Below are 20,410 nucleotides of genomic sequence, written 5' to 3'. Positions count from 1 at the left end.
GTGCCGTACCGTGTATTCGTACAGCTTCCACCTGTTCTGTTTCATTTTGGCCAGTGTCTCGGGAATAAGGTCGCTGCATATCACTTACAATTCTACTCTTCTCCATGTCATGTGGTGTTTGTTGTTTTATTTTTATGTACATTATTTATATTTGCGTGTGCAGCACTCTCCTTCGGCACTGATCTAAGATCTCTTCTCAAGTAATTTATGCGGGTTGTTAGATCTGGCAACGCTATCTCGTTTTCCGGTCCCCTCGCACGCATGCCTCAAACATTGCAAATTGCGACGAGCGTTCAAACCGATGATTTAACCCCCCTTACCCTCTTAGTTTACATGTTTTAGCCAGCAAGTAAGTAAATAGCCTATTTTCCTTACATTTTTATTAGTCACGTTTTTCTCACGTCTACATTTTTTCATATTTATTCACTACTACTACTACTACTACTACTACTACTACTACTACTAGTACTACAATTCAGATTTATACATAACATAATGTGGGGTGTCATTGTGTTTATATTGGACAGGTTTCGGTTTATAATGTTTGACGTGTGCTTGGGTAAGGACTTCAGGGTGCTATTGTAGATCTAGTGACTTGTTATAGTATCATTTCATCATGCAACTCACGTGTGTTTACGTGGTGTGTCATCAGTGTCACGACCAATCGACCATTGAATGTTTTTAACACTTAACTAAATGTTGGAATTGATGAAATGGTATTATCCAGTAGTATCTTACTGTCTTACTCTGTGCACTATCTACTTGTATGTTGTCTATCACTGTCTATCGTACCACTCTTTAACGTTGCCCTTTACTCTTGAAGGTGATAGGTGGTGAATTGCAGGAGCGTTTGATTCCGGTTCCGTACAGCAAGAGTTCGACTGATCAAGCTGTAAGCCGCTTTCCTAAATCTATCTGTCCGCTATGTAACCGTATTCGTATGCCGCTGTATCGCTCTTTTTGGACGTTTGTGTTTGGCAATGCTTTCACTGCTTCCACATTGTTTAGGCCTAAGGCACCGCCCCTTGTTACATTTTACATTTTTTATATGACTGACCGTTTTTTATCTCACTATACAGGATGACCTTTATTATTATGATTATGATTATGATTATGATTATGATTACATATATTTAGCGATACACGTTCGCATCGCCGTGCCGAACGGCGATGGGAATTGGTCGAGGTGTATCTGTAGCAAGTGCGCATGATCGGTAACGAGTAACTATAGTTACGTGATGCGCGCCGCGCGATCATCAACTGCGCATGTCTGCGTCATATTTTTTACATCATCCTTGTCTGCGCACCCTTTTTACGACTTGAATTGATTCAGTAACGTTGGACATTCTGTATAAAATATATTGTTATTATTGCAGTGGGTAAAAACTTTCGACGTTTCACCTTCAGACGAACACACACAGTGTTTTTGCCCATTATTAGATCATTTGTGTGGCTTTTTATAATGATTTTTATGTATTACCTATTTGATTTGATTTCTTGATTCAGTGAGTAGAAAACTGTAGACCTCCAAGTCCTAATAACTACGCGTTATTGGAGTTGGGGTATGTAGTATTTTATTTACTTACTTACTTACTTACTTACTTACCTACCTACAATAGTCCACATTTTATATCATAATCCGTACAAGAGAGAGTCAATTGCCAGTCGCCTTGTCAATTTCGAAGCAGTGAAGTATACGAATAATAAGATTTTTTGTAGTTTTTTCCGTATTCCTTTTTTCTGATCGGACCAAGGTTTCTTTTCGTTTTTGTTTGTTTCGCATGCTGCATGTTGTTTTTGTTTGTTTATTTATTATTTACACATAGTTCACAGATGCATAAGATCGCTCTAAACGACTTGCTCGGCCGAAAAAATATTATATATATATATATATACAATAACTTCAAATTCTAAATTTTTGATTGACATATTATTTCAGTTGTTTTTGTTTTGAAGCAGGTGTATAAATTTATTAGCTTCGGGCATTTTTTTGGCAAAACAATTGTTAATTAGAAAACAAGTTAACTAGTTTACTATAGAGAGTAATAGCTAATGCGAGCATTCCATTTTCGTCGTTCAATCGGTGTGATGTTTCCGTCATTTCAACGTTTCAAAAATTAATTACGCCTTGCCACTGAAATGAAAAGTAAAAAAGGATAGTTATAATTTTGAGTCACACTACCCAGTACTGTTTTAACCTCAAAAGTACTACCACCATCGGTATCAGTAAGTAAATCATGTGGCGAACGCGGTCTACAATGTCTTCCAAGGTTTGTGCGAGAGAAACGCGTGTCCCTGGTTTGTCCCTTAAAAAAAAAACAAAAAAAACAAAAAAAAAAAAAAACAGTTGATGTAGTTCTTTTGAGCGTTATTATTCACTTTTGGATTATCACATGGTCAGCCTGTAAAATGGCAAAGCGAAATCGAATACTATACTTGACTCGTACACTTTCACAAAGAAAAATCGATGCCTGTACGCTTTATTCTAGGCTATTTCTTATCAGCCTCTTTGCACATAGATAGTATTGTTTGTTAAATTATTGTAGAGGCTTCTATTTATTTATATATGAGGAAATTGTTTAACTCGATTACTTGGTATTGTATTTTCAATGTATTTATATGTATAGTCGGTTCTCGGAGGCCAAGATGCAAATATACACGTTATTTTCATTAATGTTGACCCAGTTTGAATAGAATTAAGTTGTAGTGTATATTTACATATCTGGGGAATTCGATACATATGGATATAGATATTGACAAAGTGTACTTAGAATTGTTTTTATTTTAACACACTTGCTGTTTTCGATAAAGAAGTTTTTTTTAATAAAGTTGATGAACTTATATTCACTTTTTATTTTAAACTAATGCTAGGTTGTGTTGAACTGGCCTTTATTTTGTGTGTTATATTAATATTTTATACAGTTTTGTGTGTTTACTAATACCCCCATATACATACATACAGGTGGGGCATAATCACGTAAGCAATATAACCAATACCTGGTAAAGACTGTATGTATTGTTATTCGTGTGTGTTAAGTGGTGCTCAGAATATTTAAATTGTGTTGAGTTGTGAAAATTTTGCAAGTTCAATGTTTTTGATCCTCAATCACTCGGTATGAAAAAATTCGACTGCTTGCTTTACCAGTGGACCGGTGATGGGCTCCGTGCGGACGTGGCACCACGCATCTCCCACCAGGAACCGTCAAAACTCCTACTAACACTAACAGTAACAGTTAGAGTAACACTAACAAACCCAGTCAGTCACACCTACCTTTAGGACACTATAACTATAACTATAACTATAACAACAAACTTAACCCCCGGGTTTGCCTGGTGCTCCGTCCGTCCGCAGGGCAGGTCACCGGTCCTGATCATATAAATGTTACAATCGACAGCAGCTTACAATCTGCAACTAGCGTCGAAATGAAACCATCTAACGTTACAACGACTACGCTCATTTGTCAATGTCCTTAATGTTCAATGATTTATTATATTAATTCAATGCTGCTGACATTATGTGTGTGATTATTCTGCGCAAGTCACTGCTTAAAATCAACAAAAAAGGCAGGAACTCACTTAGTTTGATACATTCACATGTTTTTGGGGAAAGTAGTTAGCGTACGCAGAGTAACGTTACAGTTCATTTGGACGTTCAAACATTCACTATATCAGTAATGTATATGTAAAGCTTAACCTGCCCTCGAAATATCAAATCACTGGCATGATAGCTCTACACAAATACATTTCGCTCTGGCAGTATATGAATTGGACTGCCTCAAGAATCACATGTATGTATGACGCTGCCACTGCTCTCCTTGTGGCATGTATATAATATAAATATATATATTATTTATGCATGGTTGTTTAAGTTGTTATTTGAATTTTCTGGCTCCTGGGTCGATTCTCGAACGAACGTGTACTGATATGAAACGAGAATCATTTTTATTTCTTCAAATCTTTCATACCAAAACGACGTTGACGCTCTAGTTGGCTTGAACAGCACTTTACTTACTCAATAACTATTGCCAAACAATGCACCACACTCAATTAATTGATCATTTGTCAGAAGGTATAAAAATTACTTTCAGCACAGTATTCTTTACTTCAACGAGTCTCTTAATGCTTTATTGTGTACAGAGTTTTATCTCAATTTATTATTATTATTATTATTGTTATTATTATACTTGTTGCATGGGCACTTCTACTTCTTGCACTTCTTTGTGTATGGCTCAAACTCGATTTGTTTCTTCAAAAAAGCCAAATTGTTTAATTAAAGTCATATTTAGGTCACACACTCACTTTCCTCTGATACAATTTAACTTTATTCAAATAATAACGTTCAAAATAAATGTGTAATTAGAGTTCAAAGGTTGGTAAGGTGGTGGAATTATAAAATTAATTAAATCAATTTAAAATTGTGCAAAATAATTAATAAAATTAATATTAATACTAGAAGCATTAAGAGTATTATCCATTTTTATAATTTTTGACAAATTCTACTATAAACACAATGTTAATTATCAAACTAAAACGAATTAATTACTGAGTATTCAACGTAACTAATTAATTGCCAAATTTTGTGCCAACTTTAAGCTACAAAAATGAAGTTTACGTTGGATACAAGGTAACTGGTATACTGGATAAAATTTTCTCTAAAACACAATGGGGTGGTTCAAAATAAGTAACCACCCTGTTAATTAACTAATTCATTAATAAATCACCCTTTAAACAATACTGTGCTGATATAATTGTTAGTTATTAAAATAAAGATTAAGTTTTATCAAGTGTACAAAATTTATACAGTTATTCCTTCACAAATAAAGTCCTAAAGTCATTTTAGTAAATCATCAAATTAATGTGGATTTTATTATGAGGTAATATCTGTCCTTCACTCAAGGCGTGGCATTTGAAGTCCACTTTCAAATTGCTTTAAAATCCTGACTAGCTGTCAATTAGTTGATCGTTTTACTTTTAAAAAGAGGATTTTCAAGTGACTGAAACGGAAGGAGGGCCAGAATGCGTAACGCCAAGTGAACAAAACAAAAAAAAATTACCAGCATGCAAAGGCGATAGGTGAAAGAAGCTCAGCAAGGCAGGGCAGATGCAAAACCGCAAACTAAAAAAAAAATTGATAATTAAAACGCAAAAGCAAATCAGCAGCTGCAGCAGCAAGCATCAAGCATCAAGCAAGGCACAGAGAATCAACCAAGGAGCCGATCTAATGGCACTGTATTGTTCTATCGTCTATGCTAACAGCTCGCCATTTCCCGGGAATGTTCTTATTTTAATTCTCCCTGTTTTGTTGTTTCTTGTTAATTTCAGATCCGAGTAGTTAATGCTTTCCGTCAGGGCCTAGATGCTCGATACGGCGAACACAGCAATACTTCCCTAGCCGAGGTACTTCGCAAACAGTCGTCTCTGTCAAAGAGACTGTCCCAAACATCTTCCATTGAATATGCCGATAACATCCCGGACGAGTTGACGATTCCCGAGATTGATGTGGAGCGGTTGTCCTCTCATAGTCACACTGAAACGGCTGTCTAGCTCCCCACCCAGTGCGCAAACGCGCCTCGCCTTCCCGTTCCTGTTCTACTCCGGCCAACCAACAACAACAACAACAACAACTACAACTACAACTACAACAACTACTACTACACCATCACTTCCAGTTACAATACATACCACCTTCAATACAACAACTTCTACTACAACTTCTACTTCTACAAGTACAGTCACTACAGTAAAATGCGAATGTTATATAGTTTTAAAGACAATTACTCAATAACTGAGCGAGAAGAGCGTCGGACAGACGTTGAAGATGTAGTACTACCGGTGCCGCCGGTGTCGCCGTGGCCTTTAAAGTCAAGCAAATGTAAAAGAGAACGAGCCTGCGAAAACAGCAAACGCAGGCTCTCAACAAACACCAATAAAGAAGATCAGAAGCCGACCGTCGCTGCCGCCGTCGCCGTTACCATCGCCGCCGCCGCCGCCGCCGCCGCCTCCGCCGCTGCTCTACGAATACGTTGCATTGTTTGTTCGTTGATTTGTTGTTATTTAGTGGACTTGAGTGACTCGTTTGGCACATTCACAAGACAGGATCCGTGCTGGCAAAATGAACAAAAGATTAGCAATAAATGGGCGATCAAATCGCTCATAGCATTAAAATTAGGTGCCTAGTTGGGGTTCGCTTGTTGATGGCGTATCCCACAAAATAACGGGGACGCGAGGCCGCAGAAACCGAAGGCCGAAGTTCGCCAGGTCAGTAGTGCACCATCACCCGGCTTCAATTTCGTTGCGCCTTCGTCACGTCTCTCGCCCTCGTTAGTTTTTTCGACGGCTCCTCCTCATCGATCCGAACTGATTTTCTAGATTCGGTTTTCGCTGACGGGCGCCGTTTTATTTTTAAAGGTAGGATTCATATGTTGTCTGCCAAATGTTCGAGGGAAGCCGATAATCGCCCATACTTTATAGGCTAGAATTTATAAATAATATTATTACTGTTAACTGGTTACCGTCTTCCCTCAACTTTCATCTATTGTAATCTAGGTCTAACTATGACAGTTATGTAGATAGAAGTTTAGAAGTGAACACTAGGTATGTAATCTATACATATTTTAATTGATCTAGTACGAGGCAACGGGCATTAGACACTACCTCCGCCTCAGTGATTGTTTTATACTTTATCTGTGTGTATTTCATTAATACAACTACAAGTACAGTACTCTAAAGTTATTACGTATGTAGTTAGTGAGCTGTGTTTAAGGGCGCACCGGAAAAACAAGCTGAGTCGTGCCGAACGTTCTAGTCGGCTAATTGTACTTAATACACCATTTTTCTCCTCTTGCACCTTGAGGATTAAAACTGGGTTCAATTCAACTCTCTCTCTCTCTCTCTATCTCTCCCAATTCTTCTCTATCTCTCTATATATATCGTATCTATATCTCTCTTCAACTGTTCAATTGTTACTCACCACAATCATCGTTGCCAATCGATCACTTCTCTTCCACCTCGACCATTGAATGTCACATCTTGTTGATCCTCCACCGACATCCACACTTTTCCCCATTCATTTATTTACCCCCACACACGTGTGGTCCGCCCCGTTTCCAATTCGACCGTCGATCGATCCGGTGCACCCGTGCAACACGCACCTTCGGGCCGTCGAAGCTTACCCCCGTCCGTCTCCGGAGCCGCCCGGTTTTTTCACAGTTGTTTCTTCCAGTTGTCGTTTTTAAGTCGAAAAATTTAAACAACACATGGGACCAATACTTAAATCTCCCTATATCAGTGATATTTGCAAGAAAAAATTACAACCAGATGATGCAACGGTCGGAATGAATCCGGTCACGAGTCGGCGGGTAAGTTTGGAGGGTCGCACGCGTCGGGTGCTGCACCGAGGTACCGGATACGTCGGCGGTGGAGTTTCCAACGTTGCGGCTCACGCCTGTCCCGTTGTTGCAAGCCTAATAAAGAAAGGTGTGAGTGTCCGGTGTAATAATAAATGTTTGAAATTAATGTTGAATAGATTTATAATTAATAAAAAGTTATGGGGCAATCAATGGTTGAAGTGGGAACGGACTGGTTCGTGAACAGTAAACGTTTGAAATTTTTGTCCGGAAATCAGAGAATCACAGTATAGTAAATGAAAGAAACAGTTTCGTCAGTATTTGCGCGACCTGCGTTTTGGCTTGTTCCTCCAATACGCTTACGCACACATTTATACACTACTCCGTATCGGATCTATCGATTGGGATACTGCCAGCACTAAAAACGATCATTTCATGTTTTTTCAAGGGCAAAAATCATGTTTGCGGACGCACAGCTTCGCCATTTTTACCATCATTAATAGTGCTGGTAGCAGGCTCTTATATTTGCTGCGGTCTTCTCGCAAATTCTCTTGCCTTCTAGACCGCTGTTCTGTCAAAAATCATTGTAAATTATAAATTATACTTCGAGGCACCGGACAGAAGGCATTGTGTGCTGTAAGAAGAACGTAGAAGTACTTTCTAAACGTAAATAAAAGTAACACCACATCGCCCCTTAGCGATGTACGTCATCAAGTTGTATTATAAAGAGTATAATTTAAGTAGTTCGTCACGCCATCACTTCAAAACTCCAAACACTTCTAGTTGATCAAACGAACTACTAGTACTACTACTACTACTACTACGTATTCTACTACTACGTATTCTACTATCTGTCACGTACATTAAAAAATCCATTCTCGCCGTCTCGGCGAGCTTCTACATAGATCATACATATGTAAGATAAGTTTATTTCTAAAACCTCACACCTTGACTAATTTGAGAACAAGTACGAGAAAAAAAAATCTTTTAAATGGGGTGTTATAGTAATTTTTGCCTGTAGATAATATAAAGAAGAAAAAATCGTGTCAATCGGGCGTTAGTTTTCAAGACGCGTGCCTGCCAGGTTCATTTCAAATCTGTGTGATGATTGGCTTTTACAATCACGTGCCTAATAGAAGAGAGTCCGCCGAAAAAAAAAAAAAATCGTTTTCTTGCCCACAAAGAGAAACTGTGAATAAAGTACAAACAATTATTTTGATAAGAATTTTTTTACACTGGATTGGCAAGTTTCTAGAAGCGGAAAGTCATTTGTCAATTAATTCCTGATCACTCGATCGCGCAAACATAATTTCTCCGTGGTCCGGAAGAATGTCGTGAGTGCCATCTTAAAAACTGGCGCCCCTCGTACGGTTTTATTATTTATTAAGTACCGGGTGTTTCGACAAATTTTTTCGACTTTATTCGCAAATCGATTTTGAAATTGTTCACTACCTACTTTTGACTTGTACATTGATCACTGTTTTTATTCTTGTAATTAGCATTATTATTCAAAAGTAGGGGATGATGAAGGCATGTTGAATGTAGGCCGACCTTTTAGATTAAAATTTGTGAAATGGTCTTACACTTTTGATGGAGCCTCTCTATCTGTTGATGTAGGGAGGTTCTGCTAGTTTTCCGTAAAGATCATGTTTTCTCCCTGTATTTAACATGTTTAATCCATTTTCGGATAAGATTACTTGAAACTGTCGGTATAGATAATTTTTTAATGCCAAATTAATGTTTGGCAAATCAGTTTTAGTTGTTAATGTAATTATATTAATAATAATAAAATAAATTTAAAAATCGTTAATTTGTTATTATGTATAGTGTTATTTTATATTATATCGCTCATTGCTCGCAAAATTCATCATATTAATAATTAAAAAAAAAAACCACCATCAACACCACCGCCACCACCACCACCACCACCACCGTCACAGAATACAAATCGTAACGTGAATCAACCTCATTACAATAATTGCCTTGCTAAGATTTTCAGATCTACTAAAGGTGGATAGGAGTAAGGTCGTGACCCACACAAGTTGGACACTTTCCGGAAATATCGGAAACATTCTTCTAAATCGTTCGTGAATCAAATTCAAAAGTGAAAACCAATTGTGCACAAATACGTATTAGTATACGTATTAGTATTTGTCCACCATTGCGTGTGTTTTAATAAAGTTAACTGATTGATTGATTGAGTAAATCAGAAGGAAAAGCGTCCAACGTGTGGACTACCCTATAATTTATCTATGCTTTCATTTATATTATAAAGGTATTCTGAGCTTTAAAATTAAAGAGAGGTGAATAACATATGCTGTTAAAAAGTGTTTACTAGTTCCATTTCAGGAATCATCGCCTGCAAATTGTTTTAATTGTTGTGAAAGGCCTTTTTTATCTGTTTCGAGTTTCGTATAAGTGTTGTAATATAATTTAAAGAACTTACAAAATGCTATTGATATTTTCATATTAAAGATGAATTTTAAAATATAATCACGCATATATAATTATACTTGGAATTTTATTTAACATCCTCTCACCTCTCTCTTATCTCTCTGTCTATCTGTATGTTTTTTAAGATTTTAAGAGATGGGTTTTAATAGTGTCGGAAACTGTTTATAAATAAAATGACAGATTTTTCTTGGGACTTAGCCAGTTACGATTGGAGATGGACCAAAAAACTATTATTCCTGTTGTAGTTTCATGGCAAATATTTAAAGCCATTATAAATATTATTATATCGGCTAGTTTTGAAGCTTACTGTGCACCGCGGTATAAATATATAAATATTATTAAATGGCGCGAAGTTCCAATATATTAGTAGATAGTATATATTATAAATTGTTATTTTTTAAATAAATTTAGGTGTTTAAAACATGAAACTACGAAACTCGCGTTTTTAGATAAAGGAATGTTCCAATGAACATCTGTTATTGGTAACTGTTACAAATATTATATTATATGTAATAGTTAAACGATGTTTTACTGTTTTACCCATTTCTAAGTTGTTATCCTATTATGCACAACACTTCTAGAGGATTTTTATTTTTAAACTAGGATTTTAGGGATATATTAATTAATATACTATAAGGTACTGTAATGTATTTATTTAATAAAAAATAATTGTTTAAGAGTAAACACAGTACTGTTACAGTGTCTGCTAACTAACCAACAATTAGTATAAAGCACATAATATAATAAGTTACAGAATACTCTAAAATTAGCTATTTAATAAAATAAAATATAATATTGTAAACCTTACATTTATTGCTATTCGTTCATTCATTATATTTTTAACTTCATTTTACTGGGGATCTTGCGCTGTGCGTGCGAAACCCAGTTTTTGAAGAGTGGTTTTGATATCTTTGTAAACTGTTGGATCTTCTACCGTCGGAGATATCTACAATAAAATATTATTGTTTCGTATACAACAGTTTTTTATTTATTCACTTCACACACATTATTTCTTAATTACCTTGATTTCTTTATACCCGGCTAAGTCAGAATAAGATTGATTTTCTACAAGATTCTCCGAATATGGTGCGAGGCACAGACACCACCGTCTTGAAAGCTACAATTGGAGCTCATCAGATTTCTCTCTTTTTCCTAGCATCTAAAATATATCATGAACCGCCATTGTGAGGGCAAATAGCAAGGTAAGTGCAATCTTCAAATACACTTTCTATTTTTATTAATGAACAAAGAGGAATCTCTTCTTCAGTCGCTTCCGGACCACCAACAACTGTAGCATCCACTGATCAGTATAGACGACATTTTTCAACGCTGCATTTGTACCGTAATACCTCTGTAACATCTCTTCAATAAGAGATAGATCTGACAGAACCTACAAGGTACTAGCAGTTCAAGTCGGTAGCAGCAGTTTTATAGCTATTCCTTAAAGCTAAATAGGAGTCCCAGTTTGCCATCAATGGTACTATCTCCATCCACGATTTGGTCTCGTAATCGCTGAAACTGACTGAACCCATCAGCCTCAAAATTTGGAAGAGCTTTTAGTGAAAATTGGCGAGGTTGAGATTAAAAAATTGTTCGTTAACTGGGATATGCCAAGGGGGGTGGAAGCTGTCAGCAGAGCAAGGGAGGATCAACCAAGTACTGATTGGAAAATTTTGATTAATTAATAATTTGTTTTATTACTGGTTTAAATCAATTTTACAAGATGAGATGGAAGGATTCAAGTAACCAAAAATTAATTTATTGGTATTGTAATGTATTTATTTAATAAAAAGGATAATTGTTTAAGTGTAGACACAGTACTGTTACAGTGTTTGCTAACTAACCAACAATTAGTATGAAGTACATAATATAATAAGTTACAGAATATTCTAAAATTACCTATTTAATAAAATAAAATAAAATATAATATTGTAAACCGTACATTTATTGCTATTCGTCATTCTTTATATTTTTAACTTCGTTTTACTGGAAATCTTGCACTGTGCGTGCGAAACCCAGTTTTTGAAGGGTGGCTTTGATATCTTTGTAAACTGTTGGATCTTCTACCGTTGGAGATATCTACAATAAAATATTATTTCGTATGCAACAGTGTTTTCTTTATTCACTCTTATTATTTTCCAATTACCTTGATCTGTTTATCCCTGGCTAAGTCTGAAATAGATTTCCTACAAGTTTTTCCGGACCTCGTGCGAGGTAAAGCTGGTACCGACACAGCCATCTTGAAGGCTGCTATGGGACCCACCAATTCCCTTATCATTCTCATCAAATCCCTCGCTATAGTTGATTCATTTTTCCTAGCGTCTAAAATACACTATGAACCACCATCGTAAGACGATTTTCAAATACACTTACTCTTTTTAATGACAAACAAACAAAGAGGGACTTCCCCTTTGGTGGCTTCCGGAACACCAACAACCGTAGCATCCGCTATATCAGGATGGGCGAGAACAACATTTTCTAAGGCTGCTGTTGATATTCTATGGCCGGCCACATTTATAACATCATCATCTCTGGCAGTTACATAAATGTATCCGTACTCATCCACATAACCCGCATCCATTGTATCATAATACCCCTAAAACATTCCTTCAGTGACTTGCAACAGAAATGTTATAAAAAACTTACCGGATACTTGTTGAAGTAGGTCTGGCAGAAACGCTCCGGTGCCTCATACAAGGTGCTAACGGTACCAGGCGGCAGCGGCAGTTTTATAGCTATTCTGCCTAATTCGTGAGGTTTAGTCTCAGTTCCGTCATCCCTTAACACTTGAATGTTGTACCCGGGAACGGGCATCCCCGAAGAATACTTCGGAGGGCTCAAGCTATTCCTCAAGCCTAAACAGGAGGCCGTGATGGCGTGGCCGGTCTCAGTTTGCCACCAATGGTTCAAAACTGGCACTTTAAATATCTTCTCCATCCACGACTTGGTCTCGTAGTCGCAGTGTTCACCTGCCACGAATATAGTCCTGAGACTATTTATGGCATATTTGCGTCCAAATTCGACTTCCGGGTCCTCGCGTTTGATCACACGGAACGCTGTTGGTACCGAGAACATGGCGTTGACCTTGTGCTCGTTTATTATTCTGAAATTACGGAGGGTCATTACGTTTCTTCGTCTGATCTTCGAGTTTACCTGAAGTAACTTCCAGGATTGGGGGTTCTGTCGGGCTTCCCTTCGTACATCACTGTCGTTATGCCGTAGAGCAAAGGTCCGTAACAAATGTATGAATGGCCTACGACCCAACCTAAATCACTGGCCACCCACCACACGTCGTCCGGTTTCATTCCGTAGATATTACTCATGGTCCACGTGAGGGTCGCAATGTGACCACCGACTGGTCTTTGGATACCCTTGGGTTGGTCTGTAAAATACTGTAATTTAATTCATTGGTACATACAATGGTAAAAACAATGAAGTCATGTATCTAACAACTACCTGTGGTGCCAGACGTGTACAAAATATACAAAGGATCGTTTGCTTCCACTGAAACGCACTCGTGTGGTCCGGCCATTTTTAAGGCGTCCTCCCACAAAATATCCATTTCTACATCTAAAGCGCACGATTCGATGTTTCTTCTTTGGAATATTATACACTTCGAAGGCTTATGACAAGAGTACTCGATGGCTTCATTCAATATGTCTTTGTATCTGATGATTTTGTTGGGTTCCACTCCACAGCTAGCTGCGATTATAACTTTTGGCTCGGCGTGGTTTATCCTATGGCACAGCTCCCTCGCAGCAAAACCTCAAATAATCAAACATTATCTTTGGTGAAAGCTCGACGAATTGATTAACCTTACCACCAAACACAACGGAGTGGACAGCCCCCAATCTAACAGTGGCCAGCATCGCCATGATGGTTTCAGGAATCAAGGGCATGTAAATTAGAACCCTGTCACCTTTTCTCACTCCCAATTTGGCCAGGGCGCCAGCCAAATGTGACACTTTATCTAATAATTTACCGTAACTAACTTTTTGGACAGTCGCAGTGAACGGACTGTCGTGGATGATGGCGATCTTATTGCCATTGCCAGCCTCCACATGTCTATCCACCGCGTTGTAACAAGCGTTCAACTCACCCCCGACATACCTAGAAGAAAAAATCGAGTAACAAACGAAAATTAGCAAATCATAAACGGATACCATTTGGTAAATGGAGGGTTTGAATGATCGAGCACTTTTTTCCATGGTTTCGTCCATGTGACTAGATTCCCTACATCCCCCCAAAACTCCTCTGGTTTTAGGATCGATTTTCGGTAAGCGTCTTCGTATTTCTGACTGAAGTAAGGATTTTCCTTGATGAGAAGATCTAGAAAAACATATTGTTAGGTAACTAACTAGGTTTTTTCAGGAAGCATTGTTATGTCCAATTAATGGGCAACAGATGGCGGGACGCACACGTTTAGAGAAACAGGACGCTAGAAAACGTTTGCCTCCTTGATTCCATTTTTTATATTGATTTGTTACGCCATCAAACAACAACATCAACATCTGGACACAACTATTGAAAAAATTGTGTGTGGCTTAACTATGGTAATTGGATATTCCAGAACAGTAAAGGCTGCTGCAGTTTATGGATGTTTTGTTTTTTTAATAAAAGGTGACAATACGTTTCCTGCGGAACTGGGATGCTTCCCAAATTAATTTGTGTGCATCCCTTTCCTGGGACATGAAAATAGACAAACGCCAGACGAAACGGTCATTTATTAAGTTATGTCTTTAATTAATTGTTAGACAATTGTTACGGAGGACATAAATTCAACTTAAGAACGGACGAGTTTATTTGAGAGACGGATGTTAATTGCGCAATGTGTGCAAAAAAAGAGCAACACGTGAAAATTCAATTCCATTTTAACACATTGTGTGTGTAGGTAGTGCAATTGATGAATAAAGAATGAGCAACGTAGCTTGCACGATATTTCGTCAGGAAAGTTTTTGCGTTAAATTCGTTCGAAAGTTCGAATTCGGTTTAAATCAATATCAATCCGGTGTGATAGACTAATTAGAGTGAAGCCCACATGTTCTCTGTGGTATATAAACTTACACCTTAAAGTTATTATGAAGTCTATATACTATGGACAACTCAACAACGTTTTCTACTTTATGTTCGTAACAAAACTTTGACGCGTTTTAAAATGTATCAACGTTATAAAATTCTATGCTGGAATAACTATATACTTTGCGAACAGGGGCGAAATGATAATGTTCAATATGTGGGTCGTTATTCTTGAAGCTAACGCAAATTTCGTCAAACATAAACAAGAGTAACTTTCTTTTCGCGTCCAAAAGGAATTCCTCCAGCTGAGTAACGCTCTTTTAAAGATTTGATGGTGTGCTTGATTAAATATTATACACCAAAATGAGATGAACTGTCTCTTACCTTCGCAGTCTTGATCCTCCAGTAACCTTTGGTCACGGGAACTCCTCATATGAGATGCTATGATATCAGATATCTTCTTGTCAATATCGTTTTTTTCATCGTCTTCATAGAAGGAACTTAACATTTTTACAGAATAAATAAAAGGCACGGGCACTGCACTTAACGAAATTCGAACTAAAACTAAATGTCATCCGGATCTGATAAGTAAAAATTAAAATTGTTTTCGAATAAATTACGTATTGTAATCAACCCCCACCAATTCCTCATTGTTTACGATTTTTAAACTTCTCAGTGCTTCTCAGTTAATTCAATACATCCGATTATATGATCAAATAACGGTACATTAGGAATAAATTAAAATTGTGCGGAAAACAGGATTAGTAAGTAAGTGGTTGGTTAGTGGTCAATTGTTATCCGAATACCCCGACTGCCTTCGACTTCGAATCAATCGAAGTTCACATGTTTTTCGTGTGCGTCAAAAATAGTAAAAATAGAACTAAATTAACATATTTTTGGGACACAGCGCTTTGATTTTGTTCTATTGTTATTGTTTAATTCGATTGGTCCTAGACAACAATGTACAATGTACAATAAACAATCATTACAAATTCATGTCAATTCATTCTACTATTATTTTTGGGGTATAATGAATTTTTTACAATTTAAAACTTTTATTAATTTTTATTATTATTATTATTATTATTAAAGTAAATCGGTGATATACCATAAACGCATTACAACTTGGGCGATAAATTTGATTATGTGGGTCAGGTAATAGAGGTGAAGTGTCAAATACAAAGGTCTATTAACATAAATGACAAAAGACAGGAAATATGAGTAAAATCATAAATAAATAAATGCGAACCATGAATAGGTAAATGTGTGTAAGTGTGGACTGATTGATCGGTAAATAAAGTTAAACATCAACAAATTGTGAGATTATTGTAAGGACGCCATTAAAAATTTCACACAATACAATCACAGACATTACAATTTAAAATTGTCTATAGATGTAAACGTCCTAAAACAAAAGTTCGTTAAGCTGCAAATTGCGAAACTAACTTTTCGTGTTCACGATTAAATGCTATAAATGTATTTCACCTGCTTTACAATTCCATTGAAACTTCACAAGTAAAGTTTTATGGTATTTCATTCATTTCGTCATATTTTATTGAACACACACATAATCTAAAAAATAATATTAATAATAATTGATTAGTGAAATCTCTAACCTATAATAAAAATTGATCGAAGCTCTACTAATTATTATGTCAATTAATAAATATTTAATTAAACAGCTTATTAAGTTCTATAATTAATTAGAACACACAAAACCGTATGACATTGAATAGTGTTAAAACTGTATCTAGCACAATTTGATTATTTATTACTTTATGTAATATAAAATGGTTTACAATAAATAAATTTTAATATTAATAACTGTTTAGTGCATGAGAAGCTTGTATGGTATATTTTCCTTAAAAACGATCATACAATACTCATAATTGTATTTAGCACCATTTGATTAATTCTAAATAAAAAGTTAAATGAGTAATTAGAATAAATAAGATAACTAATTCTCTTTCTTTTAATGTCTGCAAAATAAAGCTTTTCATCGTATATTTTTCTTAAAGAATACACGTACATATATTTCTCAATTGTGTAAAATTATTAACAATTTTTATTACTGGCATGGAACAATTTGAAAATTATGTTTAAGTTAGTTTGATTATTTATTAACACTGTTTATTTTTTTTTAATGTCTGGAACTAATTGATACATCTAGAAAAAAGTTTTCAGCGTATATTTTTCTTAAAAAATAGTCGAATATTGCTCAATTGTGCCGTATTATTAATAATTATTCATTGTTTATAAAGAATAATGTGTAAATTACGTCTAACACACTTTGATTAATTATTAATACAATTTCATATGTTCTATTGGAAAAAATAAATTTAAGTTCTCCTTTTTATATCTACAACTAATTGAACCATAAAAAAATAAAGGTTTTCATCGTACATTTAACTTAAAAAATCACATACATTCCACAATTGTGCCAAAACATTAATCATTTCAGATCGTTGACTCGGAATAATTTGAAAATTGTATCTAACAAAATTTGAGTATTCATCTATGCCATTTGAAATGGTTCATTAAAATAAATAAATTTAACTTTTTTTTTTTTAATTTGAGTATGTAATAAGAACATTAGTAATTTATAAAATTCATTGAAACATATAAAAATTAAGATTTTTATTGTACATTAAAAGTGCCAAAACTTTGATAATAATCAAATTAGTAGAACAAATTAAAAAAATAAATTAAATTTATTTATTCTAAGCATTTTAAATTGTCAACGATGAAAAATTATTGATAATTTGGCACAACTGAAGAATATATATATATATATATATATATATATATATATATATATATATGCATTCTTTAAGGAAAATGTACGTACGATAAAAAGCTCAAATAAAAAGAAAAAAGTTAAATTTATTTATTTTAATGAACCATTTCAAATGGTATAAATGAATAATCAAATTATGTTTATACAATACAATTTTCAAATTATTCTGAGTCAACGATCTAAAATGATTAATGTTTTGGCACAATTGTGGAATGTATGTGAATTTTTAAAGGTAAATGTACGATGAGAAGCTTTATTTTTGCACGTTGCAATTAAGGAAAAGTTAAATTTATTTATTCTAATAAAACATTTTAAATTGTATTAAGCATTAATCAAACTGCATACGGCATTTCCATATTATTCTATCTCAACAATGAAAAATTATTAATTAACTAGAAATTAAATAACAATTAGATATAGAAATTAAAAGAAATTAAATTTATTTATTCTTTTGAACTATTTTAGATTGTATTAAGGATTAATCAAAATGTGTTCGATATTATTTTTATATTATTCTAAGTCAACAATTAAAAATTATGTTTTGGCACAATTATGAAATATTGTTTGAAAAAAAAGTTGAATATGATATAATTTTCAGATAAATCAATGTCAATGCTCAAATTTTAATAATATTTTGATAAATTTGTGGAACATTTGTAAATTTTTAAATTAAAATGTACGTAGTTTCATTTTGTCAGTTGTTAAGTAGTTGAATTTATTTATTCTAATGAACAATTTTATATTATATTAAATAAAATTTTAAAAAAATATTCTATGTCAGTGATCAAAAATTATTATTTTGAAATAATTGTAGATTATAATGTACGATGAAAGGCTTTTTTGCATATTTCTGTTGGTTGTAAAGATTAAATTAAATTTATTTGTTCAAATGAAGCGAACTTATTGTGTATCTAACATAATTTGATTGTTCTTTAAAACAATATAAAATAGTAGAAAAAGTTTCTCTCTAATTTCTACAGCTAATTGGAACTTACGAAAATGAAACTTTTCATCGTAGGTTTCCCTTAAAAATGCACATATATTCCGCAATTGTGTCAGAACATATATTATTCAACACACATACACATTTTTGTACATTTTTTATGTGTCGCACTTACAACAGTATAATATAAAACGTTAAATACGTCCCCCTTATAATGTAGGCCTTTCTTATGCTAACAAAAAAGCCCAATTTAAATTCAAAACCACAATAAATCCGATTCTTTTCCATCTACGTCACGGAGAGTTGCACTTTTATGTTAAGGCGTACGTTAATGCATTCGAAATGGGAAAATATTTGATAAATTTATATATATTCGAAGCGATTAAGATACTTTAGTGGCTTAATGAAAGATTGTTGACACTCGTCCCTTTATTGTTGGCCGTTTTATTAAGCCTCTAGTGCATGTAAGAAGTAAAGTAATTAAAGGGGACACACAAAAATTCAATTAACTTGTTAACGGTTGGAGAATCTGTTAAAGATAACGAGATGAAAAACTGACATCGCCTTATTCTTTTCCACTTTACAATAGTGGTGTCCAATGGTTATACAATAAAAACAATACAAGCAAACTTATACTGATATTTATCGTTTTCCCACCGTAATAACCGACCTTAAATTGTCGTCGACGATTTAAATTTTAAATTCCCTTCGATCGTTCCGTGCCCGTAATTAATCCCAAAAACAAAATTACTGCACCGTTAACATAAATAAATAAAAATGATTTGCCAGTTTCGAATATTGTGAGTGGAATAAAGAACAGCGTGGATCAACCTGGAAGAAAGTGTCGATTAAGAAATAATTGTTGTTTATCGCCCCGGCCGTCTCAATTAAGTATTCCATTCGAAGACGGCATCATTTAAATTGAACCTAAAGTCGCTTTTTTACGTCACCATTCTAACCTTCTAAACCTTTTTACTTAAATGTCGGTTGACGCTGTGTTTTCTGTTTTCCCACCGTCCTCCTGCAGTTTACGATGCACTCCGGCTTATTATGTGAAAATGACGGACGGATTGCACGTTCACTGATTCAATGATTTACGACGTCCATTCTCGGATTGCATTTTTTTTTTATTTTATTTTTTTATTCGTTTTCAGGTTTTCGTACGCAACGAAACGGCCGTCCATAATTAGCGACGAATGGGTCAGTAACGAAGCAGAAAGTTTAATTACAGGTGGTGAGTGTTTAACTGCCCCTATGAAATTGTTAAATTGTTTTCAATGATAACGTGTGTCGAGTGTCGAAGGCGTAAACGTGAATGTAATGAATAGAATATCTCAATAAAAGGAGCAAAGGTTGAAATGCAAATTAAAAGTGGAAATAAACCTCGTTCCTATTGATCTAATTTAATGCGTCTTGTGTGTAAGGTTCTCTGTTAAAATCTTCCTGGAGTTTTGCATAATTGTAAGGATTTACCTAATGATTACAATTTAAGACTGTTACGTGCACATTAACGATTCAACGAATTATTAAACTATCATTGACAACTACTAATTTTTACACTTTATACACAAGAGAAAAATACTGGATGCATCAAAACTTCCCAATCACAAAACCCACATTTTTGATTCAACAAATTATTAAAAAGAAAAATAGTGTAAAAATACTTTTGTGAATCTTTAAATTTTAATATAAAATATATTTGTATATCTTGTAAATCATCTTGTAAATCTTGTAAGTCATCTCGTAAGCCTTCTAAATTTTCTCAATTATCCTCTAAATCTTTATATCTTCTCATTTATCTTCTATGTCTTCTATATCTATCTTCTGTATCTTGTATATCTTCTAAATATTCCA

At 34.7% G+C, this 20,410-nt stretch overlaps 2 protein-coding genes across 3 annotated transcripts in view; one reads left to right on the top strand and one right to left on the bottom strand.

Annotated features, from left to right (window-relative positions):
• LOC109594709 (plasma membrane calcium-transporting ATPase 1) overlaps positions 1-9,151 on the top strand; it is a 105,858-nt gene extending 96,707 nt beyond the window's left edge. Inside the window, exons 16-17 of one of the 2 annotated variants that reach the window (XM_049969519.1) lie at positions 824-892; positions 5,323-9,151. In XM_049969519.1, coding sequence (XP_049825476.1) covers positions 824-892; positions 5,323-5,544 — 291 coding nt within the window. In that variant the 3' untranslated portion in view covers positions 5,545-9,151. The remainder of the gene's footprint in view (positions 1-823; positions 893-5,322) is intronic. The other variant, XM_049969523.1, reaches the window with a different exon arrangement.
• Positions 8,452-15,348, bottom strand: LOC109594710 (acyl-CoA synthetase short-chain family member 3, mitochondrial). The gene is made up of 10 exons (XM_049969532.1): positions 15,201-15,348; positions 13,964-14,129; positions 13,621-13,910; positions 13,257-13,565; positions 12,954-13,182; positions 12,447-12,903; positions 12,174-12,396; positions 11,947-12,122; positions 11,738-11,879; positions 8,452-10,603 (listed from the first exon to the last, which is right to left on the bottom strand). The coding sequence occupies exons 1-9, from the start codon at positions 15,322-15,324 to the stop codon at positions 11,784-11,786; spliced, it is 2,070 nt and encodes a 689-aa protein (XP_049825489.1). The 5' UTR covers positions 15,325-15,348; the 3' UTR covers positions 8,452-10,603; positions 11,738-11,783.
• Between the last annotated feature and the right edge of the window lie 5,062 nt (positions 15,349-20,410).

The sequence above is a fragment of the Aethina tumida genome, chromosome 1 (assembly GCF_024364675.1).
Source record: "Aethina tumida isolate Nest 87 chromosome 1, icAetTumi1.1, whole genome shotgun sequence".
Lineage (NCBI taxonomy): Eukaryota > Metazoa > Arthropoda > Insecta > Coleoptera > Nitidulidae > Aethina > Aethina tumida.
Note: the sequence above shows the minus strand (reverse complement) of the source record. Positions and strands in the feature narration are given on the sequence as shown.

Excerpts from the sequence above, each read along its gene's own strand:
- LOC109594710 (XM_049969532.1), bottom strand. The coding sequence starts at position 15,324 with ATGTTAAGTTCCTTCTATGAAGACGATGAAAAAAACGATATTGACAAG. Across the intron at positions 12,904-12,953 it reads AATCCTGGAAGTTACTTCAG|AATAATAAACGAGCACAAGG; the intron begins GTAAACTCGAAG and ends CCGTAATTTCAG. Across the intron at positions 12,123-12,173 it reads TTTGTTTGTCATTAAAAAGA|ACGCTAGGAAAAATGAATCA; the intron begins GTAAGTGTATTT and ends AGTGTATTTTAG.